Here is a 19159-nt window from a genome sequence, read left to right on the forward strand (position 1 = left end):
TGTCTGGATTCCTCATCTATATTTTAAAATCCTCCTCTATTACTGCTTTTTGTTTCACAAAGTCTTTTTAAAGAATTGCTAGGTGCTTTACAAAAGTAAAAAGCCAGACGTGTGATCTATGCTTCAGACCCAAAGCCTTACAGGGACAACACAAGCAGGAAGGGACAGCAATGGTGAGGATTAAAAGAATTGCTCTTTTGAACCTGGCTTTTCTCTTTCATGTGCATGGGAAAAAAGGAGCACTTCCTCAGGTGGAAACATTTAGTGCAGAGCTGGTCTGGCTTACATTTGGGATCAAAGACAGGAGGAAGAAGAGACTAGAAGGGTACACAATATTGTGTATGCCAAGAGCACACTATGAATTTCCACAGTATCACGACGACGATCTGCGTTCAGTTCCCTATTCACTTCCCAAGAACTGCTAGGATTGTCTCCAGCTGATTTTTGCCATTTCTTAGCACCGAGTTGGTTTCAGTACGGTGAGGATTAAAAGAATTGCTCTTTTGAACCTGGCTTTTCTCTTTCATGTGCATGGGAAAAAAGGAGCACTTCCTCAGGTGGAAACATTTAGTGCAGAGCTGGTCTGGCTTACATTTGGGATCAAAGACAGGAGGAAGAAGAGACTAGAAGGGTACACAATATTGTGTATGCCAAGAGCACACTATGAATTTCCACAGTATCACGACGACGATCTGCGTTCAGTTCCCTATTCACTTCCCAAGAACTGCTAGGATTGTCTCCAGCTGATTTTTGCCATTTCTTAGCACCGAGTTGGTTTCAGTACATTTCACCCCAACTTGACTAAAGGGAGTTAGATTCAGGCTAGATATAAGGAAGACATTTTTTACGCTGAGGGTGGTGAAGCACTGGCCCAGGTTGCCCAGGGAGGTGGTGGATGCCCCATCCCTGGAAACATCCCAGGTCAGGCTGGACGGGGCTCTGAGCAACCTGCTCTAGTTGAAGATGTCCCTGCTCATTGCAGGGGGGTTGGACTAGATGACCTTTAGAGGTCCCTTCCAACCCAAACTATTCTATGATTACCATCCACAACACCTCTAAGGCCTTTTCCCTGGGTAACAGTTACTACAGAAACCCTCTAAGGAAGTTCAGATTATTCCTCCTTGTATTCATTTCCACTATTTCATCTGCCATTTTAAAATGGTCCACCACCCTGAAAGCCCCGAGAGCATCACTTGAGAGTCAATGACTTACTCAAGCCTACCATCTCTTCCCGCTCCCCTTTCCAGACTGTTTATGCACTCATTACCCAGCACACACTTTACTGAAGATTCAGTTGATAGCTTTATTATGAAAATCAGCTAAAGTTGTACTTTGTTTCCTATTCTATTAATTGACCAAACTTCTTCTCTCTTATTCTCTGACAGCTTAGAGAAACTACGGGGCCTTGCAAGGGACTCTCACCAAAACATCTTCGAAAGTGCCATTTTAATACGTGACCCAAGTTTACTACCTGCTTGCTAACACCTTCCAAGAGCTCCAAGAGACTCATGAGGCATGGCTTCCCCTACAAAAGCCATGCTGCCTCTGCCACTACCCACCTGCTCTGTTCCTCACCAGCAAACCTACCAACTTGACATTATGAGATTCAGACTGAGTGACCTTTCATCCAGAAGCATCAGAAAAGCAGCACTACCCAACAGGGGCTTTAAAGGAGTTAAAAAGATGGAGTCATCACCTTCTCCGGAAGCAGGCCTATTTCTAACAGCTAAAGTTCAGAAGAAAAAGCCTAAGGTGGCAGAGAGTACAGAGAAGTTAAGGTGCTCTCTGCGTACACCATCTAGAAACAAGTATTAGCTCTCTGCTGTGCAGACCCCACATGTTAGCACTAAAAGCTTCGGCAATTTAGCCGCAGCCTTATGAGAGACAATTTGGAAGATGGCAGGAGAAAGATAAGCATCTTTACACCTACTTTGACAGAAAAAAAGAAAGACAAGAGGAAAAAAAGACCTGACAGCATGATAACCCAAGCAACAAAGGCTCATACCGAGGCCTTGGAAGTCACATGAGAAGGTGGAACGCAAGAAAACCACAACAGCTTTTACTGAACAACCTCCTCTTCCAGATTTCAAAGACCTCACTCTTCACAACTACAGACACCCCACTTAACTTTTGTTACCCCATCTCTTACTCTGCTGCACAGTCTGTTGCTACTACTGTGACATCCCACATTGCTCTTGCCTTGCAAACAGAATTCTGTAATTTACCAAGGCTGTTCTATTTTACAAATCAACATTGAGTTGTATGAACTGCTCTGCAACCTCCGAAGTCTGGAAGACTTACTGTAAATAAGCACAAGAACAGCTATTCTGTATCTTACCTTGAACTCTTCTTTTGTGTTTGAAATCTGAGCAAGTTCTTCTCGAAGCTGATCTTCAAGAGTTCTTATTTTGTCATCTTTGATGTGAATGCTGAGACACAGCAGAACAGTTAAATACATTTCCTCATCCAAGTCTTACAAAAAGCATCGATTCAGAAGAACATAAAAAAGACTGACAAACATTGTTTACCAAATCCCAGAGCTATTTACCTTTTCTGCATCCTTTCCAGCTCATGTGCAGCAGCAGCCTAGATATAAAGAGGATTAACACAGACTTAGGATACATCACACGATTCAATCAACCTTTCATTCCACAATATTAAAAAGCTAGAACAAGTCATTTGGCCTCTCAGCACATGACTCACCAGCAAGAGCAAAAGGGGTAAACTTGTCCTCATGCACTTTTAAAACAACAATATATACCAGGCAAGCATGCAATTACGCAAAGGGAAGATGATCTTGAAGAGATTCATTTGACAACCAGGATTATCTCTAATTAAACACTGCGCTTCCACCTCTGTAATGAACAGGCCACATAACAGTAACAGAGGGAAAGCATTTTGTTTGGTTCTAAAGAGATGTCTATGGCGAGATGGGGGTTTTTGTGTGCTTTTGGGTTTTTTCAGAGGGATGCTTATGGCCCTCATATGCAAATGCCAGGACTGCAGATTCAAGCACAGTTGTGTTCAGTCTTGTCAAGTGTCCTGCACTCTGCATGCCTGCAAATCTAAACCAAGCACATTGCTTCAGTAACTTGGATATCCAAGTAAGAAAGATTTCACTGGTGAAGGAAGGGTAAGACGTAAGCCTCCCACCAGCTAGAACTCCAGGGAATCACATATTAGCCTGATTCAGTAGCCTCACACCTTTAATATGCTTCAGCACAGCTCGCTTAAAGCCAACGGATCTGCATTTGCATTTATGACAGAATAGGTAGTGGGAAGAGAGTAAAATTAAATATTTAATGAAAGAATTATTTTACCTGTTCATTTGTCAGAGCCTGTAATTTTTGTATTTCTGATTTCAGGGATAGGTTCATGTTCTGTAAGACCTGAAGGAAAAGAGAAAAAGAAATATATTTGCACTTTGCATAGAGACAGTATTTCAGGTAAGTTCACTCTCCAGTGCAAAGTATTTCAGGTTATTTTTTGAAGCACTCTAGAGGTAATTGCAAGGGAAAAACCTCGAGCTTTCTTATCAACAGCTTCCCAGCATCAAGCACTGGCCTTGCCTAGAAGAGCAAAATCAGCAGACTTGTAGCTGAAAGAGGTGTTTCTAGACCCAAAGGCAGCAGCCTTGCGGGCTTCATTTTGTACACGCAGCCGAAGAGCCTCTCCCTGTATCAGCTGGTATTTACACATGCTTTTATTATACCTTGAGCTCTTCCTCCTTGCTGGTTAAGTTGGCATGTTCGTTGCCTAATGAGTCCTCCATCTGCTTTATTTGTTTGTCCTTTTCCGCAATCCTACACAAACAAGTAACGATGATATATCAGTACTAAAAGGTCTTGGATCAAAGTGGTACATGAAGCATCGGGCTAAACACAAAATACATGCTGGCCCTTAAGTCTAGCTCCTACTTTAAATCCTGCTGACAGTACACTTTGGGTCCAAAAGCCCTTCCATCCATTTTAAATGCTGTTTGCTTGCCAAAAATTTATGAGACATTCTCTAGCTCTGAAACACAACAACTACCCCATCTCCCCAAGGGAGAAATCTCCTGGCACAGCCATAGAACCCAAATATTAACAATTCTCATGGTCAGGCGCAGTCCTGCACACTGCACTGATCCCTGCACATAGGCAGTGGTAAACAAGAGAGGAGGCATTACTTTCTGTGTAGCATATAGAGTCACATACAATGGACTCCAAACCTGAGGCCAGACACGGAAGGGAAATCCGCAGGAAGCGGTTTCCCAGCTCCCAAGTCAACCTCACGGTGAGAAGTTAAACAGTATAGACAGCAACATTTCCTTCAGTCCTTCAGACAGCAACAATCCCTCCCATACGCACTGCATGTGCGTGGAGGAAAGGTGGCATGCATTAAAAGCCAGTAACACCTCCCAAATACCAGAGGAAACGAATGCTCACACTTTGTGTAGTTCTTCTGCCAGGACTGAAGCTGAGGTCTGCAGAAGGGAAAAAAAATAGTGAAAGTAAAGCAAGTCAAAGAATCACCATCTACAGTGAGCCAGGAATAGCATTTGTAAGATTTCTCCAGTTATTTTAAACTGGCACAGGATGCTTCCAACTATTTCCTGGCTAAGGAACATTGAAGGAATACCAGCACATACTAATGTCCCTTTCCCTCTGGCCTAAGGCAACACGAAGGGAAAAAACGAACCATCTTATTTAGCCTTTACCAGATTCAAACAAGCCACGGGGATCACCAGCACTTGTCTCCCAAGGATTAAGTGCTTTATGGGATATTCTGCTGACAAACCACTTGTATTTAAAGAAGAAAACCCTGCACAGTGCATCAGAACTTGTTAGGAACAGAAACAGCAGCATAAAATCAGCAAGTGGTATTTTTTCCCCCCTGGAAAAAGCCTATTCCTATGTGGTCGCCCACAACAGGGCAGGAGAGACCAGTCACACTGGTTATCTGGCACCAAGGGACCTCTGCAGACTGTTTCACATCCACAGTTTGCTGGCAGCTGTGGCAAAACTTCCATGTTCATTTGTGCTTCAGATACATGGTTCTCCTTATCCAGCCTTACCCTCCCCCAAAATCCTGGATCTCGCAGAGCTTGTACCCATGAGACCCTATAGCAATTCCTATACTGCTTTATCCGGATCATACCATAGAGAACAACATCAGAGAAAAAAAATCAAAGGGAACAAATAAATCAAAGGGAACAAATAGTTCCAGTCCCAGAGGGTCTCCTTAATGACCAAAACAGTTTCATCAACCCTGACGTCCAGAGCAGTATCCAGTCCAGCCTCGCTTCCCCAAAGTGCTATTTTCACACCCACTGTCCCCGGTGGAAAAATGGCCCTGTATTTTCACAGCCAGTGGGGCTACATGGGGAAAGCACACACCTCCTTCCAACAGCCTCCTTGTGTAACCCAGAGCTAAAAAGTAAAATTTCCCTAGGGGTTTATTTTCAAAGCCCTTTTAAAGGACTGGGATGAGAGGAGTAGGTCATGAAGATGCTGTAAATCCGGGGTGCCTCTTCCTTCGCTACTCTCCCCACCCAATGGGTTAAAGCTCTTCAAGCAAAGCCAAATGACACATTTTCAGTCGGATGCCGAATCTGATCAAACTACATCAAGCACGTCCATGATTAAAGAACGCAGCACCCAACTGCACAGGAACAGCCACCATTTGTGCCCACAGGAGTTACGGCCTTTCTGAGCTGATTTCTGTGAGCTAGCTCTACATGGAAGCAACTTCAGTGACTCCGAGGTTTTACATAGTGTTTACAACAAATTATTTCAAAGAAACTAGTCAAGCTAAAATTTTAGACACTAAAAGAATTGAGAAAGGCATTGTGCGGGTTTGGTGGGGTTTTAGCAGGTTTTGGGGGTTTTTTTTCCCCTTTTTTCTGCACAGAAATCACCACTGGAATGAACAAACAGCTTTATATGTGAGCTACCATAAGACACTTTCTCAACCCGATGCACAAGGGAAAAGTATGATCAGGTGGTTCACAGGAAGACTGCAAAAAGACCAAAGAACCACAAAACAGAATTGTACACATGCAAAGCTACAGAAAACAAACATTCAAAAAAGGTATTCTACCCTTTGGTTATAAATGAAAGCCACTACAGGAGGAAATAAGTGGATTTTTTTCCCCCAAAAGGACAGCAGAAGCTTGAGTTTTAAACCAGTTTGAGAAACATTAGAAAAGAGGACGCTAACAAGTCTTTGCTTTCAGCATTACATATCTCATATCCAGCGACAGAAAAAAAAAATCTGACTTTTAATGAAAGTTCACAATTCATGACTACAAAAGAAAGTCTGAGAACATGCTGTACCTGGGCTGCCATTTGTGAATGAAACTTCTGAAGCTGAGCATTCAAAGCATCATTCTGCTCTATCAGCTCCTTGTAAGAGAGCACAGAAAGAAAAGCAGGCTGAGATCTGCAGCTAGTCAACTTTTGCTAGGATTAGCTCTTAGCCATGATTATGTTAGTAAGAATAGTTTAGCATTTGCATGTCAGACAGTTTTCAAAGATGCTATTTTTCTCCCCACTAAGATCAGTTTGAAGATTGAACCAGTTTGAGTGGAAGCCTAAGAACCTTGTTTGTATGAAGAGAAAAATACTCCCTGCCCCACCATATGCCATTTGGTTTCCCTGAAGCCCTCAAGAGCTATGTCCACACTGCCTCTCACCACTTGATGCCAGGAGGAAAAAGATGACTCCAGAAGAGCTCACACAAACAAAGGTACATGGCTGCTCTTCCAGGGTGTTCCCCAGACCACAGCATCATTTCACAGCTTGGGAAGTTGCCTGGGTCAGCACGTTTTCCTGACTTGCCCAGAGTGCTTCTCCAGTTGGAGGTGGCCCCAGACCTCCTCACAGCACCACACACACAAGGTCTCACTTCGTAAGTTGCCAGATGATAAGACTGGCACGCAGCTTTCTCATTCTTTATTCAGTGGAAAAGCTTTACTAAAGCAGCATTTCAAGGATATTACTGTGTTTCCGTAGGCACAAAGTGGGAGGAAAAAACCAAACCCTTAAGATACTTGAGCAATACTACCTGCACCTGCATTTGCATGGAGTCCTCCGCAGTAGCTCTCTTTTGCTCAGCCTCCATTAACTGCAACATCCTCTGCTCCAGCTGCTGTTTTGACACCATTGTATCAGTAAGTTTACTGTGCAAGCTCTGGATTTCATTGTCTTTGGCCACAAGCTTATTCTGCACATCTGTAGCAGAAATGTCAGGGTTTTAATTCAGAAGTAAATATTTAACTTTGGGGGAAATAACTTTCACTGTAAACAGGGAGGCTGATTAGAAGCCTCATTCCAGCAAGCCAAGGTTCAGTGCTCTCATCAGCATTCAGACTAACTGGTATCACAACATACTATTTCCCCAGGGTGCTGAAGCAGTACTGACTTCACCTGAGCTTTATTTAAGCCATTTACTCAATAACACTCTTTTACAAATGGCAAAAGCCAAATCACTGCAGTAAGTGTTATTTGGGAATTTTGTGATACATGCCTTGTTGTGCTGCTTCGTGTTCTGCTGTTCTTTTCCTGAGATAAGCCTGGATTTCTTCCCATCTTCGCTCCGCTTCCTGCTGCTGGACCTTCACATTGAAAAGAGTTGATGAAAAGAAGTCTAATCTTTAATTTCTTTTTGAAACATTCAGAGTGTATCTCTTCGGTGCTATTCCCTGAACACATGGCAATGAAGTAAAATTGTTTCTTGCATCCATTAGGGCACATCAGAGAGACAGAGGGCCCTGTAATCCTCCTCCTCTAGGAGTTTAGCCTATTAATTTGAAAGGCAAATTGTGAACAGGATTTCATTATAGGCTCCTAACAGGATGGTTTCTGTAATATAAAAGTATAGCATCTTTGCCCTGCAAGTTCAGAATTAACATTAGAAGCCAGACTAGCCATGCATCACATAAATCTGCATCTAGTAATTAAAACATGTCTCAACTCTAGATAGCAACTCTCCACCTGCAAGGGCTAGAGGCAGGGAGAACTGGTAACTAAGACTTAATTGCAAATATGAAAAAACTAATGAGCTCTGGATTGGCATTCTCACCCGAAAACACTAGGTTTCTCTTTTGAAAAAAGTTTAATACAAAAGACCTTTTCTTCCAAAGAAAAGGAAAGAGATTCATCCAGAAGCCAGTCCATTTACATTTTAACTCTTAAAAAAGTATATTTATTTAAAAATGTAAACATACATTAAGGAAAAGCATGTAGTTTCAAATAAAAATCACACAAGGACAATGCCATCTGGACAAACGACTCCAAAATATCAGATCTTGCTGGAATTGTACACTCATAGAAAGCAAAGTTCAACATCACCATGTTGAACTTTAATCTTTTTAAAATATTTACCTGGAAAGGTAAGTTTCACTTCATAGGGAGGTTGGTAACCACTCAAAACCCAGAGTACTGAACAAAAACATTAAGCCAACCCATAGGCTGGCTCAGCCTATCTGAAAATAGATACTTGCACATATAAAGAAGACAGATTTAGTGGCCAGGGAAACAGCTAAAGCGATTCTCACACACCTCACATCCCACCTGATTCAGAACTTGGCTCAGATAAAGCCTTGAGCACAGCTCAACAGGCAGAGAAAACCCAAGTCACCTTTAGCTGAGCAACTGCCTGCTCTGCATTCTTCTTCTGGAGCTCCTCTTGCTGCAGCTTACTGCTCTTCTCTCCCAGCTCATTCACCAGCCTAGCATAATCCTGCCGCAGTTTGTTCAGTTCAGCCGACTGCCTAAAAATAAACATTTTCACAGGTTTTTTTTTGTTTGATTTTTTGTTTGTGGGTTTTGTTTGGGTTTTTTTTTGTTTTTTTACAAGAAGCATAGGCCATAACAACAGCTACTCAAATATCAACGCCAAGTCCTATATTTGCAGCCAGAGGGCTGTACTGGGTGGGTTGTTTGTGGTTTTTCTCCCCCCACCCCCGCTTCATCCTAGGAAAGGGATGAGGGTCAGGTACTCTCGGCCATCAGCACAGCAGCTACAACCCACTGAGTCAGAAACAAAAGGTCAGCAATAAGCCACAAGCATCTTTTCCTTTAAAAGGTTTGCAAGCTGATGGGCATAATTTGGACAGGCTTATATAAACTAAAGAGGCTCAGCACAAGGAAAGGTCTCACATTGAAATTCACATTCCTTTCCTCTTCCCATAAAGGATTATTGATCTCAGACTTACTCAAGACTATTCCTCCTGAACTACTAACTGCATGCATCTCTTTAGACTATACGTTGCCTCCTGGCCTTCACTTGTCTATTAACTTATGAAGTACCTGATGCACTCTCACTTAGGGAGAGAAGATGCATTTGTATAGGCCAAGGGAAGAATTTTAAAAGGCTCCCCTTTGTGTCTAAGCAAATAAAAAGCATTTTATTTTCATCTTAAGTTTGCCTGAATTAAGGATTTTAAGGTAACTGTCTAAGAGATAATGATGCTTCATTTCTACAAACAGGACATCTAAAACCAGGGTATCACTACCCTTCTCCGAGTGCTCATTGTATCAACCTGCCCCAGCAGGACACGCACAGGGAGCGGAACGCACCTCTGTGAGCTGCGCTTGGCAGTGCAGAAGCTGTTAACAGAAAGGTCCATGTAGAAGCAGCACCTCTGCAAGAACGGCATAGTCAGAAAAGGAAGACACTGAGCCCTTTCCAAGTCCTGACAGTGGTTTTGACATTCTCGTCTCCAACAGTAACAAATATCCAAGAGCATATGAAGTGCCGGTTTTGCTTCCTATAGGCAGAGGCCCACCGGCAGCAATCCACCCGCCTGACTACGCACCTTACCGGGGTGCCCAGCTTTTACCACAATATATACAACCCTCTGCCAGCTCAGGGACAGCCTAAGTCATAACTCACAAAAGATGAAACCCTGAGATGCCTTTTTGTCTCTCCAAAGATTTGCAACACCAGCAGATAAATCCAAGTGCTGCCCCAGCAGTATCACCAACTGCAGGGTGTTGGTATTTTTTTCTTATTGCAAGACTGATTTATAAGTTTAGAGCTATTGTTCTCCCAAGAGGCCAGCGTCAGCACTGCTCCTAAAGCCCCAGGGGAAAGGATACATACCCTGCCAAAAACACCAACCGTGGCTGAGCACTTCTGCACTTTTCTGTTAAAGCCTCAGCACCCACCCTCTGAAAGCTCAGGCTTCAAACTGATAAAAGACAGTAACCTGTTTTGAAAGCCTTGGCTCAATGCAAATACAAATAGCTACCTTCCCAGCCCAAAATAACTGTGTTCTAGTTTAACCACAAATTCAGAGATGGCCAAGGAGATGGAAACAAAAGGAGCAGAAGCCAGAACAACTCTTCAGGGAAGGCTTAAAAACACACAGAGCTCCGAGTAGCTGCTAACATACTTGCTCTCCATTTGATTGGTAGAAGTACTGACAGCATCTCTCAGGATACCGTTTTCCTGCTTCAGGTGGCTTATTTCTGCCTCCATCTGCTCACGGAGTTGCTGGAACTGATGGGGAAGAAAAGATCAATTCAAAAAAAAATTAAACTAAGGAGAAATAAAAAAACCCAATAACTTGTAACTATAGGTGAAATATCACAATAGTTTAAGTAAATAAAACTAAGTAGATTTTTTGGGAGAGGGGCAGCTTTACATCCTTCCTCACACACCCACTCTTAAACTAAACTCTGCAAGTCAGACCCTCTTGCTCAAATAAAAGCACCGGTTTCCTTTTATACCAGTGTATCAACCTATTTATCAAGGCAACCTTTTTTGTTTGCTTGTTTAAAAGACTACGCAAGTGTTACTTAGGACACCAACTGCTCAGCTGTATAACTTTACATACTTGTCAATAACTGGATAGCAACATATTACTTTTCCAAAGGGAAATAAAATAAATGCACTGTGAATTAACACTAGAAGTTTACAAAGCCTTTAAGCAAAGCAGAAAAAGTATAAGATAACTAACAATACACAGATTATAGCACATAAACTGCAAAAGGCTAGTTCTCATCTAATATCCTGGTCAAGATTAAGAAATAGATCCTTTATTTAGGCAATATTATGCTTCAATTGCATTTCCAACACAGTTTGAAACTGAGACAGAGAGAAGCCCTGATAACCTAAGGCTGCTTCGGAATAGTGCAAACAAAATCAAAGGACAGGATTCAAAGGGGAAAAAAATGGAATCTGCATATGCAGACGACAGCATAGCTGGTTTTACAGCCCAACGGCCTACTTTGAAAATCCTCAAGCACATACAGCTATAATACTTCTTCTACCAGTGCCAGTTTGTAGATATATGGCTGACACCATTTCCAAGACCCAGTTTCATCAAATGGCTGACTCACCAATGAGGATTTTGTAGACAAAAAAAATCCAAACAAGTGTTTGTGTAACAACCACAGCAGGAGATAGCAGTCCCTTGTAGGGCAGCAACCTCCAATTCAGCACCAACACATGTAAAAAGCTGGTCCTTGCATGTTTGTTGGGGGTTCTCTTGGTGTCCCCCCCCCTTTTTTTCTTTTAATGCCAACAGATATACAAGATCCCAATAGAAGCAAGGGCACAAGCCCCATATAACTGGAAGCTTGGACAGTTAAGTTTCAGCTTCTCTGCAGTGATACAGCACATCAGCAGGGGGAGCAGAACCAGAGCACTGGTTCCTCTGCGCATCCGTTCTCCAGCTTTGCCTGCTACAGCAGCATTTGCAAAAGCCACCCAGTCGTGCCCAGATCTCCGTCACCCTCCCCAGCCAACAGTAAGACCCTCTCATTATGCAGTTGTCTGTACAGGTTCGAAGGAAGTTGTCTTTGCTCTGGAGAATGTAGTTCTGCTCCAAAGCTGCAGAGATGCTACTCTACAAAGTGCCGAGACAGAAAATACAGTATTAAAGGCTGGAAAGTTCACATGCTGGGCTTGATACTGTGGCATTTATATAGGAAAAAATACTAGAATGCCAAATCTAAGCACCAGTCAAGTTGGTGTAAGAGGGGCCATTTTTCTTAGAAAACTTTAAGTCAAACTTTTCAATCTCATGAAACAAACTCTTCTGAGGTCACTCCATTATAACGCAACTTCAGGAGACAGTAACAAGGGTCTTAAAAAATGCAAGTGTCTGCCCTTCAAATATTTTCAAAGCACTCTCCCAGGCAATGATTTTTCTTGTATATTATGCTATGGTGTCACTCTGTACTATAATTTAAAAAGTGAGATTTATCAGCTGGTAAAAGATCATCAGCATTAGTGGCTCTCTGAAGTTGACTATTCCAGTTAGATTTTACACTTTAATTGAATAACATTTCAGCAGAATACCACGAAGCAAAAAAGTAACCAAGATCAGAGACCAGCTCCTAGCTAGCAATAGTCTTTTACAGACTACTGAAGTCACCTATGAGAACATCTTGTCTTTCTTTTAAGTCAGGACACTGCCACAAAGTTTCCCATGCTCATGCAGAGGTGTTATAGCACCAGCTAGAGCACACTGCGTTCAAGGCTCACGGTAACTAGTGAAGCCAATTTCTGAGCAAACAACAAACACTGCACCCTGGCTAAAGCAAAGGTTTCTCAGCACTGATGTGCTTGCGCGTGAACATGAACTCGAACGGTTTTGGTAAAGCATTTACCTTTATCTTCATCTGCTGAGATTCTTGGTAGCTAACATGTATTTTACTCTGAAAAGTGCCATGCTCCTTTTCCAGCGTGTTGATGCGCTCTCGCATTTTCGCTGTGAGCAAGCCGTTTCTCTCCTTTTCTGCAACCAGCTCCTTGGGTGGGAGTGAAAGGAAAAAGGGAAAGAAGTTATCTACTGCTCCTTTCTAGAGTCTAAGAGTGAGTGGTTTAAGATAACTAAAAACACAGCAAGCGTGCATCAAACCAAAGTCAGCATCAATCTTTCCTCAGAGAAATTACAGCATTAGACCTGACCACACTTCCAGCACCTCTGTAAGGATTTAGGATCAGCATAATTTCACATTTATTAAAAAGAGGTTTGCCAATTTAAACACTGGTCTTCGGTTGTCTCAGAAGAGCTGGAGTCTTGTTTCTATTGAGTTTGGCCAAATTACACAGAGTCCTAACAATTAAAACCATGGATATCACATAGGGCAGAGCTTAGATGTTCATCCCAAGTTTAGCAAAATGAAGAACACAGGTAAACCGTGGCAAAACTACAGAGCATTTTAGAGCAAATTGTTGGCTTTGCAACCTTCTACAAAGCAATTATTTTGCCAGAGGAGATGGGCTATTAGTACCCAGCAACAGCCAGAGAAGCCCTGAATCCCACCAGCATGACGCCATATTATAGCAATGTGTATTTTCATTTGAAAGCTATTTAGATTAATCATTTATTAGCTAGTAATTCAACCCAGACACCTGAGAAATCCATAGAGCTGCTCCTCCGCAATATAAATGCACTTGCTGTAGCAAGCAAAAACATTAACTGCAGTTTTCAGCAAGCTCCCATCGCAGAATGAGGTATTTGTACCATCTAAGCTTCAGGTGTCTCCAGCTACGCAGCACAGCATGCAGCTCCTTACAGTGCCAGGGAGCCTTGACAGATAATTTAAGTGCTCTAAATTATTAGCCTGAACACCCTCCATCTCTTCAGAGTAATTATTGCTTTTTCCACATTTTAATTTAAATAAAAGCTATGCTCTTTTAGATCCAACTTACTAGCTTCAGGAGGCTGTCCCCCCTGAATGAACTAAGTGACATGAGTTCCCAAGCCCATGTTCACAGAGGCATTTAGGAACTTGAGTCACACCAGACGTTAAGTCACTTCTGCAAACAGTGTCAATAGCTTGACACAAAGCCTTCTCCATGTTATATCTGCATCTGCTAAGATGCAACAAAAAGAAGGGCACCAGGACATACTGCAGCTTCCTTCTACCCCTCCACCAATTCCACCATCCATCTGCAGGCCTCACTAACTCGGCTACTTTGTCAAGGCAGTGCCAGAGATCCCTGGAAGATTAACTTTCACCTAGCTTGTGTTTTGCCGAATACCTCCGAGGTCAGGCACCTCTTGCTCTCATTTATCCTCTCCAGTTATCTTTATCAACACCCCTGCAGGAACACCTCCTCCGCACCTTAAAGTCCCTCCATAGCTTTTGGCGGTGTTTTCAGAGAAACACATTAATTAGAAGATAAGAGCTTTTTGTCAGTCAAGCTGAGCTTTTTCCCTTTGTTTATCCTGATACTTTAGCAGTGCAGCAACTTTGCTTTCATTATTTCTCCTTCTCCCTTCCCTCCCCCAATCCAGATGGCAAAAAACCCCTGATGACACAGCTCCTGCCTTGCCTTTGCAGGCACCACTTTGCAGATGTTTTTTCCCCGAGCACATCAGCCTCCCCCACACCCAGGCTCCTTCATACATTCCCTCTGTTTCTTTCGCAGCAGATACTCCTTTCACTCTACGATCCTGAGCCAGAGTTTCTTTTTTCCCCTCCAAACACATCACAAGTCCTTTCTCCCTACAGTTACCAAACCTCTTGATCCCACCTGCAAATGTACACATACCTGTGCCCTGCCAGGAGCTCACACAATACCCACTCCCTTCTTCCCTTCTCAGCCGCCAAGGCTCCCAACTCCCATGTCCTCTGGCCATTCTGCTCCCATCTTTAGCCACCCAGCTTTCTGTGTTCAACTTTTGTCCCACAACACGACCTTCCTGAGCCTAATGCCTGTGTGCTTCCAACTAGCCAAAACAAAGAATCCTCCGCCCAGAAAAGTCTCCAATTCACTCCTTATCTGCCTAATTATCTGTTCTACTGTAACTCCTTTCCTCTGAAACTTTCGTAAAAAAGTCAACTTTCATAAACTAGTCTTGACAGTGGTGCATCAGCAACCCTCCCAAGTCTAAAGCAATCAGAGCTGCAACTCACGGGGCTAAGCAGGCAGTCTACACTTTCTGTAACTTCCTTCATGAAGAAAACTGATGATTGTTGTGCCTAGAAGCACACAAGCATGAAATGCTAGAATATGTACCAATTTAAAACTGCAATGCGGAAAAGGTGTCTAATATTTGCATCCACAAAAGCATATTATACTCATGAAGGAAGTGTTTTTAAAGTAACCTTTTGAAAAGAAAAGTAGTCTCAGCTTAAGAGTCTCAGTAAACAAACTCTCTGGAAAAACTACTGGAAAATAACTCTGCATAAATACATTAATAGCATCATAAAACCATAGTGTCTTGGTAAGCTTTCCCTGTATATAAAAAAATCCATCTTCCAATTTATACTGATCTCAGTAAATGAACATTTGCTGGCTGCTAGTCCTACAAGCCCCTGCTCCTCTCCCACAGCTCTCTATACACCTGAACCTCTTTATATTTACCTGGGTTAGCTGCTTGCACTGCTCCTTTGCAACAGCTGCCTCCTCCTTCATCGCAGCAAGCATTTTTTCTTTGTCTTGTAGCTGATGTACAGCTGCAGCCGACTCAGCCTTGCTAGCCTGCAGCAAGAGTATACAAAAATGATCATACATGCCTGAAGTACTTGCACAGCACACCAGCAGGCAGCACAGCAAACCTGAGGGGAAGAAACACCCCTTCCTGCCCCCGAATCACCCGTCTGCATGGCATACATGGCACCACCAGTACCCAATTCTGCTGCTAATGGATCCTGCAGCACTGATTTCATTAGACAAGGAAATGCATTTTCAAAACACACTGAAACCAATTAAGAGAATAAATGGGCTCTTAAGGTGCTTCCACAATGGAAGAGAGCTGCTGCAGTAGCACTGGGGAAAAAAAGAACAGCCATTAAGAGAAATAAAGGAAAAAGATGCAGAGATGCTGAATCATTCAATAATTGAGGTTGGAAGGTACTTCCAAGATCACCTGGTCCCTCAAAGCAGGTATAACCCAACTTGGATTACAACTACAAATTTAGTCTCTTGAAATATCTCGCTGCAAAGGGAAAAAGGGAAGGCTGATCTGGTCTCCCCTTCCACTTCACAGAAGAGCCTTCAGTTGACGTAATTACGTTTCTGCTGGCACACTGACACACGAAGTTTCAGAGATACACAGGGAACAGAACTAGAGCAACGATCCCCACGGTCCTGCCACTTGTACACTGGTCCTAAAATGAATTAGCTGCAACAAGGGGCAAACCTTCTAAAATGTGCACTCAGACTTCACTCAATGAAGACTGGTAACTGAAGCAGCAGAGAGGAGCATCAGTCCCCTAAACCCACTCTGAATTTGTTTGCAAGTTCTCCTTTAATGGTATTGTACTGCATACATACACAAAACACATTGTCAACATCTTGCATGAGCTACAGGTAGGAAAATATTCACATTTCCATCTGCAGAAACCTACATTTTTTGGTTGTATACAAACCCAGGAATCCATTTTGATCCTAGAGGTTTACCTTTAACACAAAATATTCCTTAAGAAAACCAACAACAAATACAGCAAGCAAGCTGGCTGATGTTCTGAATAAAACAGGGGATACCGTTGCAGGTGTACCACTACAGGGTTTTCAGTCAAGCACTGAATCAGGGGCCCAGAGAGACACTGAAGTCTCTGTCCTTGGAGGTTTGAGACCCAGCTGGACAAATCCCTAAGCAACTTACTCCGAATTCAATGTTGACCCTGTTTTGCACAAGCAGTTGGACTGCATGACCTCCTGAAGTCCCTTCCAACCCGAATTATGTGATAAGCTACTATACTGTGTTAATTGAGTTGACACATATCTAGTTCTGAATTTCTGTTCTGGTACAATATCTGCAGAAGAATACAAAATTGCAAGACTTGAAGTATGACAAACAGGATGTTACAAGCACACAATGACAATCATAATGAGTCATAGGAGGGAGGAGTAGATATTTGTAAGATATTGGTGGTCACCACTCTTAATACAAAAATTAAGACAGAAGAAAGAACTGCCAAGCACTGGCACAGGTTGCCCAGAGGCATTGTACAGTCTCAGTCCCCGAAGGTTTCAAGCCAGACAGGATAAAGCCCTGAGCAGCCTGGGCTGACCCCAGAACTAGCCGTGCTTTGAGTAGGAGGTTGGACTACAGACCCTCTGAGGTCCCTTCCAGATCTGAATTGTCCTACAGTCCTACGGAAAATATCCAAAGAACTCAGCAGACTAGAATGTATAGACTTATTATAAGATGGAGAGACTTGCAAAACACAGAATTAGCTGGTTTGAGTGCACAGCCACAGCAGCTTTTTCTCAATTTCTATGATAGTTTATCCTATTTACACACATTTGTGAAAGATCACTCCCGAAAGTCACCAGATAGCCTTCCCTCATGCCAACACACACACACCAGCTGCAGCAGCAGTCCTACGTTATATACCTTATTCTCCATGGTTATGTCTGCTCTTTACGAGCAGTCAAAAGCCATCCGCCTGTCTAGCCAGCCCATAGGATGGCAGATGGCAGCACACAGACATCTGACAACTGCTTTCTGCATGCAAAGCAAGCACAGACCAGCTGGAAAGAGTCTTCCAAAGACAGAACACAGAAATCACAACAGAACATTGATATAGCCGATTTGACAGCATCTCTTCCAATGTCTGCTCATTTAATAGTCTTCTCTTCCCCCCCCCCGCCGCAGTCATTCACCTTTTGCAAGACATCATGAATTGCACTGGATTTTTCCTTTAACACCTCCACTATGCAACGGGCCTCATCTTCAGTGAAGATCATATTCTTCATGGCCATTACAAAGTCTTTAAATTTTACTTCAGCATTCTCTGCAACACAGAAGGGAGGATATGTTTACTCTGGACTCCATACAGAATTATTTATTTTGCCTTGAAACAGCATGTGACGGTGTATCATTATGCATTATATTTAATTTCAGTCTGAAATGCCGAGAAGCAAAAGGTCATGAGCATTCTGCAAAAACAACATATCTCCAATTTAAATCCCGTAACAATCTGCCAGCTGACAGTTTGGGGAAAAAAATCCCACCATTTTGTTTGTACAGTTGATAACATAGCGTTGCTAGCAAGACAAAGCATAACACAGATTTTGGGGGAAAATTAGCATTAATGGGAAAACTTGAAGAGTCCTTTCTAGCGTATTATGACAGTAATTCAAACTGAGCTCTCAATTTAAAGGACAGCCTGGCTCCATAAACAGTATGCAAATGACAAGGTAACAAATTTAAGAACTGGCACATAGCTGATTACAATATATGGAAACCAGAAAAATATTCCATCAGTCTAAGTTTGGAAATTAACTGCTGCAGAAGGAGTTCAGCAGTAGGAAAATAAATCAGTAAGTGTTTAAAAAGACACAAACAAGGAAACACAAGTCAACTCAATGGTCTTACAGGAACAAGACATATTTGTTCATAAAAAAACAGGCTGCACGTATGTAGGTCATTAGGTGGCCCCCTAACTTAAGTAGATAGAAGCACAAGACCGAGGCATCCGGTATCTCTGAAAAATATTCACCAGTTGTCCTGGTTTTGGCAGGGATAGAGTTAATTTCCTGCCTAGTAGCTGGTACAGTGCTGTGTTTTGGATTTAGGGTGAGAACAAAGTTGATAACACACCGATGTTTTAGTTGTTGCTAGGTAGTGTTTACACTAGTCAAGGACTTTTCAGTTTCTCATGCTCTACCGACTGAGCAGGCTGGAGGTGCACAAGAAGCTGGGAGGGGGCACAGCCAGGACAGCTGACCCCAACTGGCCAAGGGGACATTCCATACCATGGGACGTCATGCTCAGTATATAAAGCTGGGGGAAGAAGAAGGAAGGGAGGGATGTTCAGAGTGATGGCGTTTGTCTTCCCAAGTCGCCATTACGCGTGATGGAGCCCTGCTGTCCTGGAGATGGCTGAACCCCTGCCTGCCCATGGGAAGGAGCGAATGAATTCCTTGTTTTGCTTTGCTTGCATGCACGGCTTTTGCTTTACCTATTAAACTGTTTTTATCTCAACCCATGAGTTTTCTCACTTTTACCCTTCCGATTCTCTCCCCCATCCCGCTGGGAGGGGAGTGAGCGAGCGGCTGCGTGGTGCTCAGTTGCCAACTGAGGTTAAACCACGACACCAGTGCACAAAAGTACAAAGGACTGGAGGGGGGGGGGCCAGGAAGGAAAAGCTTAAAAGTGATGCTTGGTTCAGAAAGTGTCCCAGAGGTCATGGAGAAGGGTCCAGGTTTCCCACCACAGGTACTAAACGTGCCACTGAAACCAAGCTACACCAACCCA

At 42.9% G+C, this 19159-nt stretch overlaps 1 protein-coding gene across 1 annotated transcript in view; it reads right to left on the bottom strand.

Moving 5' to 3' along the window:
- Nucleotides 1–19159, bottom strand: part of KTN1 (kinectin 1 (kinesin receptor)) — a 56297-nt gene that overhangs the window by 30775 nt on the left and 6363 nt on the right. Inside the window, exons 4-16 of the mRNA XM_009322936.1 lie at nucleotides 17563–17693; nucleotides 15316–15432; nucleotides 12606–12746; nucleotides 10382–10488; nucleotides 8623–8755; nucleotides 7510–7597; nucleotides 7048–7214; nucleotides 6318–6386; nucleotides 4428–4465; nucleotides 3713–3803; nucleotides 3321–3389; nucleotides 2549–2586; nucleotides 2339–2429 (exon numbers count right to left, since the gene is read on the bottom strand). Of these exons, the coding sequence (XP_009321211.1) occupies nucleotides 2339–2429; nucleotides 2549–2586; nucleotides 3321–3389; nucleotides 3713–3803; nucleotides 4428–4465; nucleotides 6318–6386; nucleotides 7048–7214; nucleotides 7510–7597; nucleotides 8623–8755; nucleotides 10382–10488; nucleotides 12606–12746; nucleotides 15316–15432; nucleotides 17563–17693 (1280 nt within the window). The remainder of the gene's footprint in view (nucleotides 1–2338; nucleotides 2430–2548; nucleotides 2587–3320; nucleotides 3390–3712; nucleotides 3804–4427; nucleotides 4466–6317; nucleotides 6387–7047; nucleotides 7215–7509; nucleotides 7598–8622; nucleotides 8756–10381; nucleotides 10489–12605; nucleotides 12747–15315; nucleotides 15433–17562; nucleotides 17694–19159) is intronic.

Source organism: Pygoscelis adeliae, unplaced genomic scaffold, assembly GCF_000699105.1.
Source record: "Pygoscelis adeliae isolate BGI_AS28 unplaced genomic scaffold, ASM69910v1 Scaffold314, whole genome shotgun sequence".
Taxonomy (NCBI): domain Eukaryota; kingdom Metazoa; phylum Chordata; class Aves; order Sphenisciformes; family Spheniscidae; genus Pygoscelis; species Pygoscelis adeliae.